The 22,612-nt window shown below is 40.1% G+C and overlaps 1 protein-coding gene across 1 annotated transcript in view; it reads left to right on the top strand.

Annotated features, from left to right (window-relative positions):
• STXBP4 (syntaxin binding protein 4) overlaps positions 1 to 16,270 on the top strand; it is a 71,568-nt gene extending 55,298 nt beyond the window's left edge. Inside the window, exon 22 of the mRNA XM_009323718.1 lies at positions 15,171 to 16,270. Within this exon, the coding sequence (XP_009321993.1) occupies positions 15,171 to 15,282 (112 nt within the window). The 3' untranslated portion in view covers positions 15,283 to 16,270. The remainder of the gene's footprint in view (positions 1 to 15,170) is intronic.
• The last annotated feature ends 6,342 nt before the right edge of the window (positions 16,271 to 22,612 follow it).

The raw sequence follows: 22,612 nt of genomic DNA, 5'->3' as shown, positions 1-22,612 counted from the left end.
TCCCCTAAATAGTTTACAAGTATAAATATCTATTTTAAAAAATGCCCTTATATTTTGGGGACGTGGAAGAATTCTTAGCATTCTTTTAGATTTTTAGAAGGTAATGCTCTGGTTTCACCTAAATCTAAAGTTACTGATGGGTTTTTTGACATCGTATCCTGCTCCCCTGTGTGGGAATAAGTTGTTCGGTTGCTGCAAGAGGGTGAAGGAACAGGACTGAAAGCATTTAGTTATATTTACAAAATGACCAAGAGATTTCCAACTGCCATACCATTCATTTAGAAGAAAAGTCATCAGACTCTAGACTTTGCACTTAAGATGCTAAATGGAGGCTTACTAACTTGAGTATCACAGAATATTGACATTTCACGGTATCGCTGGCTGCAGGTTAAGCAACTTTGATCCCATTGATAATGCCACTGAACACAATTTTTTTCAATTGTGTTCTCTGATTCTGGAGGAAAAATGCATGAAGAAGTAGGTCATGTTGTATGTCCCAGAAGCTTCAGGAAGTGAATTGGATAGTATGCTATTGTTTTTTTCCAGAATATAGTGAAAAATAATTCATATAATATTATTCTTTTATTATTCCTCTAAGAGATTGAAACAATTAGTGAAAACCAGGTGCAAAAGCCTTCTCCCATGTTCTGCATATGTTCCGCATATAAACTCTTTCTTGTTCTTGATTTCTACCCTATGAAAATTGTACCTACGGTTTCCGTAGGGTTTGCTTTCTGTATTTTCAAGCGGTTGCCAAAGCTAAAGCCATACTCTTCATGGCTGGCGTGTTAGAAATGCTTACATTAACTAACAGGGAATTTCACTGACAGGTGTTGAGGATAGACATTGCAACAGTCAGCAGTTATTATGCACCCCCACAAAAAAACTACAGGAACGTGTCTGTAACAGGAGTTACCTGTGACTTTTTTGGAAGGTATTGCAAACAAACTAATTTTTCAGAACTCTCCAGAGACTAGAGGAAAGGTGATACTGATAAGATGTTACACAGTGTCTAAAGATAAAGAAAGCCTCTGCAAAAGCTTTAAAAGCAGTAATCGTTTGAAGATGTAATCATCTGGGGGAATAAAAAAAAAACCCAAAGCACTAAGCTTTGGCCCTTGTTATTTGCTTTTTGGCTTTCCTTAACTATAAGATTTCCTTAGTGATCCTTTTTCTGAAAGACTAGAAGAAAAAATGCAGTGCAAATTCATTATTTACAAAAAATGAAAAAAAGATTATATTCTTTTTTAAGCAAATCCCAAGTATGGTTTATGTCCTGCTAATAGCTTGCAGGTAGGTAATTGAAAGCTTCTTTACAAAGACCTACTTGATAAAAGCTATAGGAATTTGTTGTATACTATAGGAAAGATTTTTTTCAATTGCGTTCTCTGATTCTGGAGGAAAAATGCATGAGGAAGTAGGTCATGTTGTATGCCCCAGAAGCTTCAGGAAGTGAATTGGATAGTATGCTGTTGTTTTTTTCCAGAATATAGTGAAAAATAATTCATATAATATTATTATTTTATTATTCCTCTAAGAGATTGAAACAATTAGTGAAAAATACAATTCATCTCCATTCCATATATATCATGGATCATTGTTTAATTAATAGCTAGTTATTCTAGCTGCTGAAATTCGCATATTGTCTAATTCTTATAGGTACCAGGAAGACACTATTTTGCAGGTGGACTTCCACAGTCTCCGAAAAGACAGGAAGGGCAGCAAATAAATCTGTGCAGTGAAATAGAATTACTTTTATCCCAAACTCTTATAAAAGTCGTGTAAATAACATTGACGTTTATGTATTAGCTAGCCAAGAAAAGCAGGGACCTTTTTTGTGTGGTTTTTTTCAGACATACCGCTCTGTTGTCCTTGACTCACCCCGCGGTGCCTCGAGCTAGATGTATTAAAGCAGACATGTTTTTTTCTGCAGAGGTTTCCAAACATACCGTATATGATACTGCATTCCAGCTCTAATCAAAGGGCGGCTTTCATTTTCAGACAGATGTAGGTTACTACATGGGATTTGTACCAAAAAAAATTGTAGAAAAATAACTTAGGAAATGAAAGCAAATTAAAAACAAATTTCATAGCAATGGAAATAAATACAAGAGCAACTATTAAAATAGAGCACTGTTCCCTTGGTCTCCGTCTGTTGATAGAGGGGGCCATTACAGGACAGCTGGAAAGTTAAGGTAGATGCTGGCTTCTGTTCCGGGTCAAACACTTGCAATACTCTAGGTTTATACCTGCGTAACTGGAAACTGAGCTTGAAGATAGTATTATCTAGCAATAATAGCAAACAAAAATTTAGCAGCAGGACAGAAGAAATCTCACATTCTTGAAACATTTTCCCCTCTTTTTTTCCCTGGTTTTGTTACTGTGCTTCTCATACAAGTACTTATCTTGATGACTCAGCAGAAAGCTAGATTTCCTGAATATGCACAAGAAATTTCTTTTAAGTTCTGCACTTGGATGCTGAACTATTGCAGATGTGACAATAAGATGCATATTAGCAACAGGAGAATCTCAGCTAGTCTAGGTGCTGGAAGCCTAATTTGCAGAAAGCATCAGATGTTTTGCATGTTATCCCCACTTGCTGAAACTACAGATTTGATTCGAGTAGTTCACGTGAAAAAGCTTTTTCAGGAATTTTTGCATATCTGATCTTTGTTTGTTTATGACTCATGAGTATTATTCCCTCTTCTTAATGTGCTCCTAGCACTACAGGTGATAGTGCCCCAGGTTTTCCATCGTTGTTACCTTCTGTAATCTGTCCTATAAAGTTCTGCACGTCAGAGGCAAGGAAAATCTATCCTTTTTAATTGCAGAGAAGAGTATGAAATCACCCTTCATGACCACTGTCTAAAAACTTCTATTCTTCCGAATGGAGCCACCACACTGAAGTGGTGTTAAGAGCTCTTAATGCGGTTCATTAGAATGGAATTAACTGAGCATTGCAGTAAGACATCATGGTAATTAATATTCCTTTTAACTATTTCCTTATTTTGCTTTCATCACTGTTTCCAAATGCCTTTACAGAGCATAAGCCAGGCTTTTTGCACGCTTGAAAATTCATATCTCTTACTACACTTCGTAATGTGTATGAAGTCAGTCTGAGAAAGTTAACTATTTAGAGCAAGGAGCAGGGGTTGCATGAGTCCCTTGTTTCTAACATTGAATGGTAGAGATTTCATGAGGAAAATTCTATCCAACGTTGGAAATACCCTTTTCTAGGAGGAACTTAGCTTGAGGTGCATCTTACCAGCTGATCCTTTTCAGTAGGATTTAATCTAATTGTTTAAATGGGGATTAGCAGAATAGTTGATACTTTATAGCCCTGGTACTAGTACTGTAACCTTCTTGTTCTCTGTGGCTGTGAATTTCAATCCTTTCATTCTTTGGTGTTTAGAACAGCCAAGGCCATGAGGGGCTTAAGAGTGTTTCAACACTAGCCCACTTCCATGTATACAAACAGATAGAAAAACATGTTATAATTCCCGAAGCGTAGCCACAATTAAACTGATCATCTCTGTGAATTGTCAGTTTTCTTAGTATGCAGTTAGGCTGTGAGGCTGTATAGAAGCTGTAATGGCTCTGTTTAAATCCACAGCAATTTTACAATATGCTAAGGACAATCAAGTATTATTTTAATTAGTGGTTGCCTTCAGTTCCAATGTGCTTTATTGGGCCATCAAGTAGCTGAGTCCATAAATCTATATGTTATAAATCTAATGCAGTAAACACCCCAGAATGGAATCTTAATAGCACATAAGCTTGAGACAGCTTGCTGTGAAATTTCCATAAATATCTCTGAAGGGGGTGTAGCAATATGAAGTGCATGAGAAATCAGAGTTTAAAAGAAGCAAACCAGCTGGCTTGTGTTACACACTGAAGTGAAACCCACTTATGTGAATAACTGACATGAATAAAACATTTACATGGCTGTGTTCCTAAGGGGTTGAACAGCGCTCTGTACCTACCAGGGAAAGCTGTATCTTGTCCATGAATACTCACCTTAAGACAATTTTTGAAATCACCTCTTTTATTCAGGAAATCATTTCAGTCTCTCCGTAAATTATTTTCAATCAACCAGGTTGCTAAGATCAGTCACAAAGTACTGGCAAGTGAGAGAAAACTACCTTTTAGACTGCTGGTGTGTCATAAACTCGCATGATTCTGTGCTAGGCATTAGGGTCATGTGTATAGGCTTACCGTGAAATAGCAAACTAATGTAAACCTCTCTGAGTTACATCTCAGTATGCATTGGGGAAAAAAAAAAGCAAGTTCAAGTGTCTTACTAATATATAAATTAACAGTTATCAGCAGGCCAAAAATTACACCAGTAGACTAAAAGGTAGGGATCGGCTTCATTGCTAGTATAACTGTGCTTTCCTCCTGTTGGAAGGTAAGGGTTGAATTTGGTCCCAGATATGTTTTAAGATAACCTGTTGTACTTTAAAGTAATGGAGAGGGCAGGCACTATTTTATTTTGCATGTAGCAATACGCTCAGTCATTCATACATAGCACCAGATTCACGCCCCATCAATTAATGTGTAATAGAAGCACAATACTGGTGCCTGTTTCCTCACCAATTTACATTTGGTATTTCTGTCGCCGTTTATATCAGCTGATTTAGTTACGAAGAGTTGAGATTCTGACCTCGTTTGCTCAAAGGGACAATTGAATGTAGCCTAGTGGGGTTTTCATTGCAATTCCAAAATCATAGAATAAAATGATAAAAAAGTCTAGATTGGAAGGGATGTCTGGAGGTCATCTCGTTTAACCTTCTGTTGAAGAGTGAGTTACCCAGAGCCCTGTCAAACCAAGTCTTGAATATTTCCAGTGAGGGAGATTCCACCACCTATCTGGGCACCCTATTCCAATGTTTAGTTGTTCTCACAGTGAAGAATATTTTCTTAACGTAGATGGAATTTCCCCTGAAGCAACTTGTGCCCATTGCTTCTTGTCTGTTGCCATGCATCTTTGTGAGAAGAGTGCCTCCATTTTCTTTATAACTACCTTTTAGGTATCGGAAGACTTTGATTAGACACCCCCACCCCACCCCCTGAGCTTTCTCTTCTCTAGGCTGAACAAACCCAGTTCCTTCAACATTTCTTCATGTGCCACGTTCTCCAGCCCTCTAATTATCTTGGTGACCCTCCACTGGATCCTCTCCAATTTTTCCAATGTCTGTCTTGAACTTGGAGGACCAGTGTATTGAAGAGGCCCCACATAATAAGGTAAAAAAGTTAGATATTAATTAATTTTACTTACTAGATTATTAAGATGGCTATTCGTCTGTTGTGAGAAATTCAGTTACCGATGTTCTAATACAAATTCCTGTCCCAAATAGACACTTTATCTGTTAAACCCAGAAACACGAAGGGGCTAACAAGCCCTCATAAAGTATCACCTACATCCAGATGCACATGTATGCGCTTACCAGTCAGCTGGGAGGCATTAGGATGGGAAAAGTTTTGTAAGTAAGAGAAGGTTCCTCTTGTTCACTTTTAAAGCTAGTCATGTGGCTATTTTTGCCCAGGTTTAGCTCAGGTGTAACGCTGAATGAGTTTACTAAGTGTTGTAACCACTATTAGAACAAAATTTCACTTTTGTTGTATGCTCTGGCATTAGAGTCCTCATGGAAGTCACAGCACTGCCGCAGTGCAAACCGAAAGCGTATTCTATCATTGAATGGATTTTGTGAATTAGTAACTTCTGGGTTTGATTTTTAAATAGGAGAAAGAGTCTACGCAGAACTTTGCTCTCCCAGTGAAGTATCATATATGCTAATTAATTAATGGTTATACGCTGGTGGTTTAGAATCAGAGGGGAACAGTATAGAAAAGCATAGCGGGGACACTAATTTTTTCCCAGAAAACCCATTATAGTTAATCTCTTCCATCCTCCCACTGTGTTCACCTTTAACATATGGCAGCTCTGTATCATGAGACTGGCACCTAAAATTAGGTAGGGCCTTGCTATTCTCCCTCCCACGCCCACCCACTCCTTGCATATGTATACAGTTTGTAAGGACCAGCTGTGAATTTTGCCCCTGTAAACACTGTTTTTCTAGCTTTTTAATAGGATTAGATTCCAACTATTCCACATTAACTGTTATTTTCCTCAAGAACATTTACCTTAAATTAAATTTTCCTGAAAGACAAGTAAAAGTTCCCAGATTGGGATCTTCTTCCTTAGATGTATTAGGGTCTGTGATGTTTCCTATCTTATACCAAAAGGGAAACAGTAATATTTGATTTAGGATTATCTTTCAGCAGTTTATCTAAAAATCAGCAGTTTCGCATGGAAGCATTGTGTGCTTCAGTGTGACAAAGTAGGCAATGAAAGCGCTCTGACAGTATACCAGTACAACTGAGAACAGAATTTGGTTCATGTTAAGTAGGAGCCTAAAGTCAATACTTGCAAAATACAATTAATAAAAACCACACATGACATGTTCTGGTAGCTTTTGAAATCACACCTAACAAATCAGGCTTCCACTTGGAAAGCCAACATATCATACTTATATATTTTATAATATTCTATTTTGTTTGGTTTTGCTTGGGAAGGAGCCATCATTAATTTTACTGAAAGCTGGGCATTCACAGAAACTGCTTATGATTTTATGACTGAACTAAGAATAGCAAAGCGTGTGTGATAGATGAAGAACTTCTGTAGTATAAACATGGACATTTTATAGCACTAGAGATAAAGGTATCATCATAAAAGGAAAATAAATCCCAGTTGATTTTACTTACTGCATGCTAAATTGAAAAAAAAAAAAAAGAGCTGTTCCTTTGATACGTGTACTCTACTGATCTAGAAGTAAACTTCTGTATGGTTGTTTCAGTGACTTCAGAGCAGCAAACTAAGAAAAACGGTGATCTGCCGTACTGAACATGCAATTGAAGTTCCCCCGGCTTGAACCCAGTACCAGCTCTGCTCCCAACTCCCTGTACAGCAGTAGGCAAGTTAGTTGCACCAAAATTATCAGTTATCAAAATCATCATTGTAGGTGTCCCCATCTTAATAACTTTGATGTTTTGTGTGTAGGAATGGGTATTTTGAGGCGTGGAGTGCTCTCTGGTTTCACTGAGTTCAAAGAAAGATGCAATTACTTTGCATCTCTTAAAATTGGACCTTTCCTATTTTACATGTCACTCAAAAATAGAGGTTGCTTTTGAAAATGTTTCCTTTTACCTGTCATCCTCAATTCCTCCTATCTGAAAATAGGAAAGAATTGTTATATAGTCAGAAGAAGTTGCAAATACTGAAATAAAACTGGCTCAGCACTAATCAAGTGCTAATGGTTATTACTACTTTTTAACGTATAACGATCCAAAGCTCTGCATCCATCAGCTCAACATCAGCTCAAACACTTCCAGATGCAACCGTATGAATTTGGGTAATCCTGACGTTTTTCTTTTGGATTTTTGGATAACCAGCTCGGGACATCTTGGAGAACTTTTATTTTCACAAAGTGTTAATGCCTGCTGTCTGAAGTACATGACTCTCTGCTGTGTCTCAAGTTGGTCACTAGGAATAAATATATCCAGAAGTAATAGTCCTTTTCGATAATCGTGCCCCCAGTTGTTCTTTGTTCACAGTCACTGTTGAATGAAGAAACTTCTTAAAAGACACAGCAATGATTGAGTGTAAGACATTTTGCTAACTAAAAATTCTTGAAAATTACAGATAGCCAGGATAAGATGAAAATTCAAGATAATTTCTAAGGTTTAGAAATTGTTTATTGCCAGATACTTGGGTTGTAGGGAATTCGTTTTCTCTGATTTTCACTGAAATCGTTTTGCATGACTATAAGGAAAATAACCTCCGATGTAAAACTAGGAAACTTGGCATTGGATTTTATGATAACATGAGCTTGTAATACAAGAATGTTAAGACCTTAAGCTGCTTGAGGTTGGGCAATTTTTTTTCCTGAGAGGTTGTTTGTTTTTTAATATCAAGAACCAAAATGGAGAAACATTCTTTCAGCTTCCACAGATACTGCACGCTCTGTCCAGGCTCTGGCCTGTCATATAAGGCAGCTGTTAAAATTTCTTCTGTGAGAAAATACATGAAGCTGAAATTATTTTTTGCTCTTGACCTACAAATCCCACTGAAATCAGCGTGCTGATTTTTGTTACCGCTGCTGGGTGATTTTACTCTTGCTCTGATGTGATCACAGGTGTAATTCTCACCTATCTAGTTCCTTCCATGAGTAGGACTGGAAATGTGGAAGTTCAGACTCCTGCTAAATTTTCCTGTTAGGGCAGGATTTGGCACTTGTGGAATAAGTCACGCACACCCTCAGTTCTGAGGTCCCCCTGGCTTTTGGGAGATTCGTCAGAAGCAGAACAACGCACAGCAAGGTTTTTTCAGTATGTGTTTCACCTGAAGCATGGGCCTAAGCCACCACTAAGGCTTTGACTGATTTTAGTACACGTGGAGTTAAACATAAGCCTTAGGCATGCTCCAGGCTGTGGTAGAAAGAAACCTTATGTGATCTTGGCCTAAACCTGCAACATCTATCTTATCAGGGTATCAGGCCCGTGATGGTAAGACAGGACTGATACGAAGCGAGCAAACTGGTTGCACAATTCTTCACAAAACTAACACTGCTGATCTTTATGTTCTGAGGCATTTGCAAATAAACTGCACCAGACTTTTTGATGTTCACTTAGAGACACAGGATTATGAGTAACTGCATATATTAAAATAGCACTTTCAGAGTAACAGCAGCTGGCTAATACTGGGGATATCATACTGAGAGAGATTTCAGGTAGTGCTTTAAAACTGTGAAAAGTTTGCATGTCCTGCCACTCAAACCTTTGGGCTTACTCAGCCTTGGCTCAGATCCTACTGTTATTACTGTTTTTATTTTAGATTGGGCCATTTCTTTATTGTTGACAATTTTTAATGATATAGCACGCTATTTGGCTGTGTAAATCTTCTTCCTAGTGATAACTGCCTTCTGAAATTGCTCACAGATTTTTCTTAGTAGACAAGTGTTTAATCGGTTTAATCAAATAGCGAGACTGCCTTCTGGGGTTTCACTTTATATCCCTCTATCTTTAATTAATACTCAAGCAAATTCTGCGATCCCTGAGGGAAATACAAGAAACATTTATGTCGCCTTAGGACATAGTTCCATGAGGTGACAAGTGCTCTCGATCTTAACACAGCCAATAAAAGTTAAGGTCACCGCCATCTCCCAGGACCTGCCCAGCATCTCCTGGGGTACTATTATATGCTGTATGTTCCTTTTGAAATGTCTTGAAAGAGGGTCCAGTCTTAAACCAATTCTACCAAAAAGGGGAAAGAAAAAAAGAGCGTTCAATTTCAGATAATCCGATTTTGATAAATACAATACAAAAACCCTTCCCAAACTGCCTACAGGTTCCATGTCTGGGAACTGTCTTCCCTAGATGCTCTCAGGATTGATTGATTATACTTGCATCAACGTCACTCAGCTGTTTTATTTTGTTCTAATTGCTTATCTACTAAACTAAAATCCTTTAGTTACAGTTCAGAATAAGTTATTCCTTGCAGATCCTCCCAGCATTTGCTCTTCAACATAGCAGGAGTTGTCAGTTGCTTGGCTTGGTATCCCCTTACGGCATTTAACATCTGCTTTCCAACCACTGGTGTTTTCAAAGGGGATACCAAACATGACAGATACCATGACTGGGTCTGCGGGTGTGTGCTAGCTCTGAGAGCCTATTTCATGGTAAACACTGGTGTTGAAGAAACAAAAAATTAATAACAAGTTTAAATTCATAAGGGACAACAGCAAAGTGTTAAAAGCACTGGCTCTTGAAAGCTGAGAAATAGTTCTGCTCCCAAAAATCATGCAATCCTAAATAAAATTAGGAATGCATTCACAAAACATGTCAGGCGCAGCACCGTTAACTACGCGTTATATTCAGTCTACTTGTGCAGATTGTAAAGCGATTTAGAAATACTATCAGGTAGAGATTTGAGGGCAACAGAATTAGCACACTTCCAGCATTTAGGCCATCCTGTGTACCAAATCTTGCTGTAGAGTATTTATCTAAACTCCACACTCATGGGAGGGGGCTGGCCTATAACAAAAAGGTCTGCGATCACCGTGATCCTGTGGTCTGCCTTCAGGAGTAGCAGCTCCCTGGTACTCCCTTACATACTCCATTGCCACCTGCTGGCATGAGGAAGGGTAATTCTGTCTCGCCCTACCCAAGACATGAAGGTCTTCAAGGTGCCTGGTGCCAGCTAGGACTACTCCATTTTTGTGCAGGATCTATTTTTGATGGTATATTTTCTTATTACGCAATGTTTCAGAAGGTGCATAAGGAACGTTGATCACGGCCCAAGAGCCTTGCATTAGCAAGTTAGAGAAGTATGAGTAAAATAGAGATGAAAGAGCCGGGTACGTTCTCAAAGGTGCAAGATTTGGGACCGTGGGTTTTAAAGAGAATAAGGTATCCTTGCAGAGCAAAAGGCTATTCCAGGCACACGGGGAACAGAAACAAAGGCCCAGCAACAAAAGACAAAGGCAGTAGTTAAAACAAATCTTGCAAAGCTGCGTGTAGTCCAGCAAAGAGCTACACGGACAGATTCTGTGCAAGAGCAAGCAGGGGAGATGATATAACCTCTAGAGGAAGGATTAAGTGTCAGGATCTTCGTTCAGTGGCATTGTTCTTTATTTTCCTGTTGCTCTGGCCCTCATTAGCCTCCAAACCACCACTGCATGGGGGCTGCATACTAGTGTGTAACAAAGGAACGCACGGTCCCCCGTAGAGCTAGTCATCTAGCAGATGGCATATACTCCTTTCACAGTAACTTCAGAACTCCCACGGGGATATGCGTGTAAGTCTAAAAACTAAAAAAAGCACAATATGGAATATATTTCTGGGTAGTATAGAGCATGTCCCCTTCCAACCCGTTGCATCTACATCTAGCAGTGCTATTTGCTACATTTTTTAATGATTATTTCAATAGCAACAGTGAAAGTACTAAAGGTTAAAGCTTTCGGAGTGTGCCGTTCCCTGGGTCTCAGCCTTACGGTTGTCAGCAGTACTAACACCGCGACAACGGCTTTGCAAAAATTTTCGATGGTGCACAGATCGGTAAAAGCTCCATCAAGCATCAATACTCTTTAGCTGAGCGTTATTCCATTTTAAAGGGCTAGTGAAGTTTGGGAAAACAAAACATAAGATGAGAAAGGTTAAAAGTTTAGCAAAATTAATACTATGGATAAAACGGATTAGGTTATTGGGTATGTTCAGTTAGGGAGGAAAACGGCTACCGTGGGTTTTGTGTTATTTCATAGGAGCAGAGTTCTGCTTTCACTTTCATCTTCAATACTGCTCAATTTGGTAGAGAGCAGCACAGGGTTCATATGAGGCCAGAATTTGTCTTTCCAAGTTCAGATACAACTAAATTCTATTTGGCCCCTAATGAATAATGGTCATTATGAGAGTTTGGCTGATTAATTGTTGAAGGCTGCATCTTGTCTCCTGAACAGATCTCAAACAAATGGGTCTTGCACAAGATTGCTCCTTTTCAAGCTAAGTAACCCTGGTGCACTGGAAAAATTCAGCCAGGTGTTACGGACGTGGTCCCACATCAAAAGGAAAAAAAAAACAGCTTCAAAGAATACTGCATGACTGCTTTGTAGCTCAGCATCCTGCGCAGTTGTGTTGTCTGCAAGACTCTTCATGATTCCCTGTTAGGCTCCAGAGTTTGGCCCTAGCTGGAGAATACAATTTAAGGTGAAAAGCATGTCTTGATAATGCTCAAAATCTAACAAAGATGCAGACGTTTTTTTCCTTTGAATTACTCTTTTGCTTAAAAGGTTAAGTTCTCATTTTAAAATAAATCATTTTCCATGCAAATAAGTAAGAGCCATAAGGAGGGTAATTATGATGGTATTTTAAAAAATTCACTACCATTTCTTTGCCAAAAAAATCCCTGTGTTCTCCTGTTTTGTTTTTCCAGGCTCTAAAATTTGTCCTGCAATTTAGTAATGTTAAAAAGACAGAATAAGCTACTGACATATTTCCAGATCAAATGTTTCTGTTTTCTAGCAATAAATTTGGCTACCCTCCGATAGCAATGACTTGTTTGAAAACCTAAAAATCTTTAAATATTGTTAATTGCTCTGAAAATGTGAAACGAATCTTTTGAACAAGAACATTTGCAAATGGAAAACGTTTTACATTTAGAATTTGTAATGCTGGCTTTCAAAACATTCCTTTAATATTCAAAACAGTTTCATCAACTAAACAAAACCTAGAGGTAGATTTGAATTCCCTCTCACTTTTATTGCCGGCCCTATCACACAAATCAGAGAGGATGTATTTCCAATACAAGAATGTTCTGCAAACCAGTAAATCTGGGATTATCTCTTCGGACTGATTATGTCAAAGCTCTTTAGCCACAGCACTTTTGGAGAGCTAAAAATAAATAGCAGGGGGTTTATACATTTATTCTGTACCTAAATAATCTGTGCGTATTGTGTGTGTCTGTCAACAATGTGAGACATGGTATCTGGACTTAATGTTTATTTATAAGAGTTCTTTTCCTAGTAAGGATTTTGGCAAAGGGTTTAAACCAAACTGTCCTACTAGAAGCATTCATGGGACAAAGCCTAGTGCAAGTTCAAAAGAACTGAGTTCAAATCAGAAGCATTTACTGCAGATTGGTATTAGAGCAAACTTTGGCCCCATATGTTTTGAAAATGGATGAAAACTAGTTCTCTTCTATCTTACCAGTGATCAAACAATGTTATGTCATTGAATATAGAAAACTGTAATCCTGATTTCTATGCCACAATTCTGCACTATTAAAGAACTGGAGAATTTTTGCATTTAATCTGTATGAGAACAAAATCAAGTTCTTACAGCAGTTAGCAGAAAGTTAGGCGTGCTATTATTTGCCTCCTGGTCCTAAAGTATGCAAGAGGAAAATCTTCTGAACATGCTGGGACTTTAATTTAGAGGGATATCTTCAGTATTAAGCCATAACGACTCATTTTTTTTAGTTTTGAATTGAAAAAAAAAAAAAAATTCATGGCATTTCCTGACAGTGTAAAAGACATTGCAGAAAAATTCAGCAAAGACATTTTCCACAGTATATTTACAAATATAAATATATTCATAATATAAATACGAATACATCTATTTCCCTGTGTTGTGGAATAATGGGAACGATGTTCTTGATTAGACACATTTCCTCTTAAAATGGAATTTTATTCCCAACTCTCTCCTAAAACACGTAAGGAGTTTCTTCATATTCTTCATGTTGGCTATCGTCTGACTTTCTAAAGGTAAACATTGGAAACTTAGGGAAAGTTGCTCTTATTCCTAGTAAAAATGGTACATTCACTTTCCTAGAATGAAATGATTACTGTACTTGAGAATGGTCAGTATCTGCTGCGTTGTATTTTCTGTAGCTACGTGTTGTTCAGTTATACTTCTGTTTTAACTTCTGTGACATTGATCCTACAGCCCAGTAAGGCGATGCACATTTTTGTATTCTACTCGTGAAGGAATGGAGTCCATCCAGTGCTGCTCTGACCAAAAAAAACACTTACGCCTTGCTTTTACACGTAACTGGAGCTTTTGGGTTTGTTGTTTTTTTAAGGATAAGAACTGAAGATATGGCCTTTATCTTCCACATTTTCTTTTTCTTGCTTGGTCCTTACTCCTCAGGTGTTGTTTCAGTTGAAGTAGTGGCTAAATTCACAGAATACCAGTTCAGAGATAGGTTAATTTAGTTAATGCAGCTCAAGATGTGATTTACGTTAGCATTGTATTTACCTCTCGGTGAACAGTGTTGTCCTCATCATAGCCAACTTATTCTGAGCTCAGTCTGCCCAAAGGAAAGGTGCCAATGCAAGGTAAGATCATAGCACGATAGTGTTGACTGGAAAAGTGATCCCCGTACCCATAACTCAGTGGAGTGGAACATTGACCCCGTATTCCTGCTTTAACATATCGATTTCCATAATCGGATATTCAAGAGAGCATTCTTGAAGACAGAAAGACAAAATCTGTTTTCACTTGAAAAGGTGAATCCAGAGTAGTTCGTCATGGCACTTCATCTTTAATTAAACCAGTGCACCTGAAAGGTGAGCGTGGGCATGGGCTTTAGGTACACCCTATGTTAGAAGTTGGGAGAAGAGCTGTTTGTCTTTTCTGGTGTATATTATATGTACGGTATTTTTCAGCTAGGTCTTGTAATGAATTTACATTACAAAATTCATCTTTGCACTGGCTTGACTATAAAAACTGTGAATTTATTAGCAAGATTTTTTTAAGTGAAAAGAAGCTATTTCCTTTACCAAGAACACATTATTCCAGAAGGGAGAAGAGGCTGTGTCTTGCCCACACACAGTATGGCTAGCAGGCATACCACCAATCATAAGGTGTACAGCGTTCTCGCCCGCAAACAGTAAGCCTATTCCATTTATCTGTCCTTACCGAGCCTCGATCAGGTTCTTTCCATTGATACAGAATCTTACCAAAAACTATAAAGCAGCTTAGACTGCATGTCAAATGTAGGGTTTAAGCCTTAAAAAGTAGTACTGACTCCCTTTTATTACATGTGTAAAGGCTGTGGAAGCATGTCCAGAATTTGGTCTAGAGGACATGTAAAGAACATCCTTTTTTGCATTTATTCGTCAACCTTCTTCTGCAGGAAGAGGAATGGCTTAATGATGCTGGAATATTAGTTCATGTTCTAACAAACTAAGCGTATTTCTGTGATGTGGTTCCACATTTGGTCAGCTTCCTCTTGACCACTACGCCTCAGCCCTTAGCTGGTCTGATGGCAATGTTAATACCTGGCTAGCTTGTTGGAGTTTTGTAAGACTTTGCTAGTCTGGGCTGTACGCTGTTGCTGGGTTGTCTACAGCTCTATCAATTAACAGGAGACATCACCAGTCTGTATCAGGATTCTCTTACAAAAGCATTTTCTCTAATGTATTGGGAAATGAGACCTTCAGTCCAGGTTCTAGCACCCAGAAGACTCCACATTTTGTTTGTAAAATCTCATAGTTAGCGAGAAAAAGAGAATTCTGTATTTGAAAGTGCTGTAATGATCATTACAAGCCCAGATTCCATCTGGTATTTCTTGTTTTGAGATTGGTAAACCTCTTTTTTTTCTTGTTTCTTTTTAGCCATGTGACACAGACAACGTCATGGATCCATCCTGTAACAAGCGCACTAAGCTTGCTTTGCTCTGAGGACGATGACGATGGAACAAGAGAGCTCCTTGGGTCCAAGAGCTGAGGACGTCTGTTAACAGAAAGTAGTTTGTCTAGTTTCAGCACATTAGTGATGCACACTTTTTAATCTACGTGTTTTCTAGTCTAATGTAATAGTACCTGATGACGTTTCTCCCCTTCAAGTCAGAGGAAGTTCTGCCATTTTTTAGGTGGGTTTATTCATGGGTGCTACAAAAGATGCAGGGGCTGCAGAAGTCTCCCTTCAGTCCTTAATCTGTCCCAGTTCGGTGTGCAGGGATCAGTCTTGAGGCCTGATCCAGCCTTTTCACGACTTCTCTGTCAGCATAACTCTACCGACCTGAAGTGAAAGTGTCACAGCTTTGACCAGCATGAGGGTTAAGATTGGGACATTGGTTGTAATTTCACATGGTGAATTCCCGGTAATGGTTGACTGAAAGATGCAAGGTGAGCTTTTTTCCTTTTTTAAACCAATGCTAGTGAGTGCAATGTAGATGCCTTTTCTTCAACTACTGAAAATTTTGACTTTATGGAAGAAATTTGCAAATAAGTTTTGCTAATAGAAATTTAGCGATTTATTACAAGTATTGGAGCCCTGGTGACTTTTAAAACAAATACTTATTAAGATTGGTGGTTTGGGCTTTAGAAAAATGAGTCTTCGATAAGTTGTCAGGTAAAAAGGAACAGTTTTGGTAGAGGACACCATACTCTGTCAACAATATGAGGCAAGAATGAAAATTATTCTACTTTTGTACTCTGCTAAACCGATACATATATGCATCAAATACTTCAGTGGAAGCTGTGAAGTTTCAAGTACAATGAAACCTGTGAAACCACCTCCAGGATCAGCAGCAATCAGTCACCTCCTCAAAGTTGGTCTTTAAGTAGAACAAAATCATTTTGTACACATTGGTGATGATTTAGAGAGGATATAGAAAATGACAGGGGTGCTGGTGCAATCTAATGAACAGGTTTCACTGTACCTCTGTCGTGGTTTAACCCGGCAGGCAGCTAAACACCACACAGCCATTCGCTCACTCCCCTCCTCAGTGGGATGGGGAGAGAGTCGGAAAAAGGTAAAACTCATGGGTTGAGGTAAAGACAGTTTAACAGGTAAAGCAAAAGCCGTGCAGGCAAGCAAAGCAAAACCAGGAATTCATTCAGTGCTTCCCATGGGCAGGCAGGTGTTCAGCCATCTCCAGGACAGCAGGGCTCCATCACACGTAACGGTGACTTGGGAAGACAAACGCCATCACTCCGAATGTCCCCCCCTTCCTCCTTCTTCCCCCAGCTTTATATGCTGAGCACGACGCCATATGGTGTGGGATATCCCTGTGGTCAGTTGGGGTCAGCTGTCCCGGCTGTGCCCCCTCCCAACTTCTTGTGCCCCCCCAGCCTCCTCGCTGGTGGGGTGGGGTGAGAGGCAGAAAAGGCCTTGACTCTGTGTCAGCACTGCTCAGCAGTAACAAAAACATCCCTGTGTTATCAACACTGTTTCCAGCACAAATCCAAACCGTAGCTCCATAGTAGCTACTGTGAAGAAAATTAACTCTATCCCAGCCAAAACCAGCACATTCTCCCCCCCTTATTCCATGCCATTTACGTCATGCTCAGGTCCCCACTATCCAAGTGTTACAGTTCTCTATTTTTATTTGCGTGTCGTAGTTTAACCCCAGCCAGCAGCTAAGCACCTGTGAAATATCTGTAAAATGTCCACTGAGTTCATTTAGTCCGTGACTTTGGGGTTCTATCTGTTATGGTGGTCACTCAGGACAGGAGAGGTGGTGTGTTGCATGGAGTTACTGGGCACCAAAGCCAGCTCAGGTCGGGTCGCTGCTGCACTTGCACTGCTTCATGTAAGACTCATTCTCCATTGCTTCAGGTGGTTCCTGCTATAGTAATTCCCGTAACATGCAACTCAAATCATGGGTTACAACAATTTAAAGGTATTTCCATTCAAATCTCCACCCCTGGTCCCTTTGGACCAGGCCATAGGGTTTAACATAGAATATTTTAAATCTCATTATTCACAGCACAATGTACGATGCCAGCTTTGTCAAATATATGATTCTATCCTACATTTTTCTTGAGGCTCTTTATATGTGTGTGTGTGTGTGTGTGTGTGTGTATAATATATATGGCAGGTGTTGACTAATGAATGAAAGAAGGACCTGAAACTTTGCAGAAGCACCGAGGAATATGCCAAAGGAAAACCCTATCTCTGCCCTTTAGTCCAAGAAGGAGAACGGGATTGTAACACTGTGAGGAAGGCATAGGCTGCAATCTGCATTTTTCTGAGCGGCACCCTTAAGGACTTCCAAACATCCCTGGAAAGGTTCCGGCACACTCCTGCACTCCGGCTCACCTCTGCTGGCCGGTACAAAGGAATGAGGCTGTGCAATCACATTTTTTGGAGGTCTGTCTGCAGCGGGTGTGGCACTGGATTTAAAAATCCTTGCACTCTGAGGAATGGATGTAAAGACCAGACTTATTTGCAGCGTGCCTGTGTCACACTCTCTGTCCTTAGGATTATAGAGCTGTGCCAAGTCAGGCACACTGTTGATCCTTTTGCATCAAAAATAATACACTGTTTTTTAAAACCCAAGTCGAGTATCTTCTTTGAATAGCAGCGCAGCAATCGACTGCGTTTGGCCTGTGAGCTGTAGAGCACGTCACCAAATGTTCCTCCTGGAGGAACAAAGTGCAGCTCACAAAAGAGTTTGTGCAGGCTTTGCTGGAAGTGGATGTCAGGATATATTGAATAAGCAAAGAGGAAAATCTGTTTTGTACTTTTAACTTGGTCAGAACCAAATTATCCATGAATCTACCCGGGTGGCGTGGCTTAGGAAGAAGAGCTTGCTCAGCAGCCCCACAGTAACTTGTATTTCTAAGAAAACTTCCCATAGCAATAACACATAAACGCTTTAGCCATAGTTTGCTCCAGTGGCTCCTACGTGCTTCACAGCCTCCTCTGTGTTCCCGGAGAACACAATCTGAAGGGACAGAGCGTGTGCTTCTGTTTCAGGGTTGGACACTGTAGAAGCATTTTTATTTAAACCCCTTTCCTGAGAATGGCGCAGACTCACGACCCATAGAGGATATACAATGTTCTGAATTCCTCGTGATATTTGCTGTAGGCTTAGCAGTCATTGGGATGCTTTATGACAGGCGCTTTCAGTTCATGCTTCCCTGCTACCCAGATTGCATATAGATTCCAGTTTTCCAATTCTGTTCAAGAGAGGTTTGAATCTCCACTTGACCCTCGCAGTCTTGATTTATTCTGCTAGTGGCTTTGTGACAGCTAGCTGGGTGTTTCAGATAGGAGAAGCTATTTAGGGACAGAGACTGCGGATCAGGCAGGCTGCACGAGCAGAGACTTTACAGAAAGCAATTTCAAGCTGTCCTTCTGTTAGATCAGCCGGAGGAGGACAGCTGTGCACATCCTGCTCGCCCTTCCCGGGGAGCCGGTAGTGAGCTCCGGCGCCGAGCGTGCAGCGCCCAGCCTGCTGTGCACGAGGCGGGGAGAAATCCAGACAAAATGTTGGCCATCTGCCTGCTCTGCTTACTGTCTCCACCCACAGATGAGAACACTTCAGAAACTTGGAGACTGCTGCTGCCTCTCTCTTATAAATTTGCCTAGAAATTAAAGATGTTAGAAATAGATATCCGCATCTATCTAGCTTCTCCGGTAAGCGTTACCTCTTCAGATAATCCGCTAGTTCAAATTCTCCGTTATTGAGACTACATTTTCATACCTACAATCTCCAAATGTTCTAAGCTATTTTTGTATGCTGGCATACTTGTTTCCTAGGTTATTTCTCTCTCTCCCCCCCCTTGTCTCTTCTTTTCTGTGAAATAGTTTGTGAAATTATTTTGGTTAAGCTGAACTGTGTATATTGAGAAAATGGTTCTAGGATAACTTAAAAAGAATTTGTAAAGAGCAGGTATCAAAATATGCAACACTGTAAACAACAACTTTTCATTTTTATTCCAGAATAAAAAAATCTCAGTGGAAAAGAAATGCAAGTGGACGTTGTATCCTTTAAAATAATGAAACTACAGCTTTATAAGGGAATGGCCACGGGGCCATAATGATTCCTGTACCTCTATTTATTTTTCCATGTAAAGATGATGCTGTGAAAAATACTGTTCTGGTACCCGCTGGTGTTAATCTTCACCTGAATACTTGCACCACGCTGCCCTTCAAATACCGCAAACATTCCAGTAAATTTAAAACGGCCCTTTCTCCCATCAAAGCAAATAGCTTAACGCAAATACCTACGCAGGCATATTAGGTACTCAGCTTCACAGGTGCTAAGTAACTTCCTTGTAACACTACTCAGTGTCTCAATAAATTAGATGATCCTTTCATCAACCCCACCAGATAAATATAAGCACACATACATGTTTGAGCTGGCCATTCCATAAACATCACTTACATAGTCACAGTGGTCAGGCACATGTGCTGGCCGGTGCACGGCCACGCTGCCCTGTAACGCCTGCGCTGTAGTTTTCTACAGTAAAGGCTGTAGAGAAGATACAGTTATTACGTAGGTAAATACATAAAGCCTCTATAGATTTTTATCATCAATCAGGAGGAGAAAAACCAACGGTTGCTATTTGCACACAGACATTTAATGCAAAGCAAGGACCACCTTGGACACAACCTTACAGCACTAAATCTGTTCCGACACCGATTTTGTTTGGAGCCTTAAGGACTCACGTGGGTTTGCAGTGGCGCCAGGCTCCATACAGAGAATTTCACTGTAAATTCTCAAGCAGTGTTATTCTCAAAGGATGATCCTAGTTGGCCTTTGTCTAGAAGGCCCCCTGTTTAACACCATCCCCTTTAAAAGCATAACTGATGCAGACTACCGTTCCTCTTTGTACTCAAAAACATTTGTGGTGGTGGAAATCTCTTGTGTACCTCAGAGTACAGATTTCAGTGATAGAAAGTACTTACTTCGTGTGTAATTAAACAGCACAAACCACTTCTTCGTCTACTTGGGCTATGCATGTTACTGAATCAGCTCTTGCTTACTTTCTGGAGCTGTTGTAGGCACGTAATGGGGCAGAACCCCAACGGTCGGCCAAGGAGAGAGAGAGAGAACAAATCCCACTTTTCCTGCTCTAACATAAGTTTTTCAGAATTACCAAAATCCAACTTTTAAAGGAAGCTAAAAAGGCAAATCAGGCTTGCTACAATTCCTGTGCAGGTCTCTGTGGAGCCTCACATACTTTACTTACATTCCCCATGGAACAGAAGCTAATAGTATCCCATCTAGAAATCAGCTGGAGGCTTTAGCCTCTACTGTAAATTACAGAATAAGAACTTCATTACACTAAAATGAGAATTACAGTAAAATAGGGGTAATTCCTGTAACTTATCCTTTTAATTTGCTGGTTTACTTCAGACTATATTTGCTTCACAGACGCTGTCTGTTGGGTGGCCTCATCTTCTCCTCGGACCAAGTGGAGTTAGAGTTACCTCGAGCACCCGCTGCCAGAGAGAGCCGGGTTTCACCACCTGTGTTCTGCTGTGGAAGACAAACCTGACAAGCCGGAGCACTGGGAGACAAGTTCAGTCAAGCAAAGTGCTTAACGCGGGTTGATCTATCCCACGTAACGTTCACCATCTATTTAAACACTTCTCGTGACAGGCTGCTTTGTGAACCTGAAAGAAATGATTTGGTAGATTTCTTTAAGTCTGTTTCTGACAGACAGGAGGGTGTCTATCGGCATTAAGTTAAGGCAAGGAAAATCCTTCAAGAAAAATGTTTGTGGTTGTGGAACAGGCCGGGCTCTGCAGGCCTGACAAGTGGGAAAGGCTCTCCTGAAGCTCAGCAAATGCTGTGACGACTTGGCCTGTGAAATCTTGACTTCTCTGGGAACTCATGGGATTCTTAACACTCAGCTCAAGAAACTCACCAAGTCAGAAACCTTAACGCTTATTCCAAACCAAGCACCAAAATTCAGTGGCCTTTTTGCAAGTATTGCTCTGAGTGACTTCTGTACGGCTCTAGCTTAAGTCAGTAACAAACCTTCAAGTCCGCTCAGGAGCCTTTGTTCACTCCTGTGCTCCTGGACCTCGTGTATCGTCCACGCCGCCCTGCTCCAAGGAGCATCAGCTTGAGCTTCAGCTGCTGCAGATGAGCACGGCCACGCCAGTTCAACTAGAGCCACCTGTCAGCTCGGGCTGGGGCCAGCTTTGCAAAGATGTTTAGCAGCTTAAAGATGTTGATGGAGTTAATGGGAATTAGGCACCTAACCTACTTAGATGCTGCTATAAATGCTGCTAGGCATGTTTAGGTACCTAAATACCTTAGTAAATCTTTCCCCTTACTGCTTGCAATGATAGCGTACCAAAAATCAAATACTAATGAATAAAGCCTAACCTTTGCCCTCTGTAACCAGCTTTGCCTTTCCCTGGGGTCTGTTTTCAAGAAACACTAAAAATACCAGCCGTCCCACAGGTCGTACCATCCAGATTCTGTTCCGATTTTTGGTGGCTTGATTGTTTCTTGCTCATTCTAGATTTTTTTCCCCAGACAGTGGCTGATGTTGCCATGGATTTAATAGGTTGATATTTTCATAACACTCTTTTAAGATATTTTATTACAAGATAATAATATTGAATTCTCTTCCCACAAAGATGCAATGAGTTTTGTATCAGTCATCATTAAGTCATATGGTTGAAAAAAATGGAATGGGCCAAAATCTGTTACAAAGAGAGCCTTATGTTTCCAAATACTAGGATGGGAAGTTGAAATCTAATAACCAATACTGATTTTGTCCCCATGATACAGTATCTGAGTCAAATCCAAACTAGTTAAAGCTGTTCATTTAAAAAAAAAAAATCTTTCTCCCACCTGCTCCCAGTTATGTTTTGGGAGGTTAGCGTGTCCCCTGCAAATTCCATCCCTGAAGCCATAAGGCCATGTTTGATCTGACATATAAGATGAGGATCTTCATTTACAATTTCCAGGATTAGCGGAGCTTAAATATGTAGAGTTAACTACAGTCTAAGGATACTTTCTTGCATTAGAGCATATATGTCGTCTAGGCTCCGCTATTCTCAGCGTAACAGAAAGGACGATGATCTGTTTAGTAGTTACAATGGCACTCAAGACTCACAGAATTTAGTCCAGCATCTTTTCCAAAACATAGAATCATAGAATCGTTTAGGTTGGAAAAGACCTTTAAGATCACCAAGTCCAACCGTTAACCTCGAACTGGCAAGTCCACCACTAAACCATGTCCCTAAGCGCCTCATCTACCCGCCTTTTAAATACCTCCAGGGATGGGGACTCAACCACTTCCCTGGCCAGCCTGTTCCAATGTTTAACCACTCTTTCAGTAAAGAAATTTTTCCTCAC

The sequence above is a fragment of the Pygoscelis adeliae genome, unplaced genomic scaffold, assembly GCF_000699105.1.
Source record: "Pygoscelis adeliae isolate BGI_AS28 unplaced genomic scaffold, ASM69910v1 Scaffold75, whole genome shotgun sequence".
NCBI classification, from domain to species: domain Eukaryota; kingdom Metazoa; phylum Chordata; class Aves; order Sphenisciformes; family Spheniscidae; genus Pygoscelis; species Pygoscelis adeliae.
Note: the sequence above shows the minus strand (reverse complement) of the source record. Positions and strands in the feature narration are given on the sequence as shown.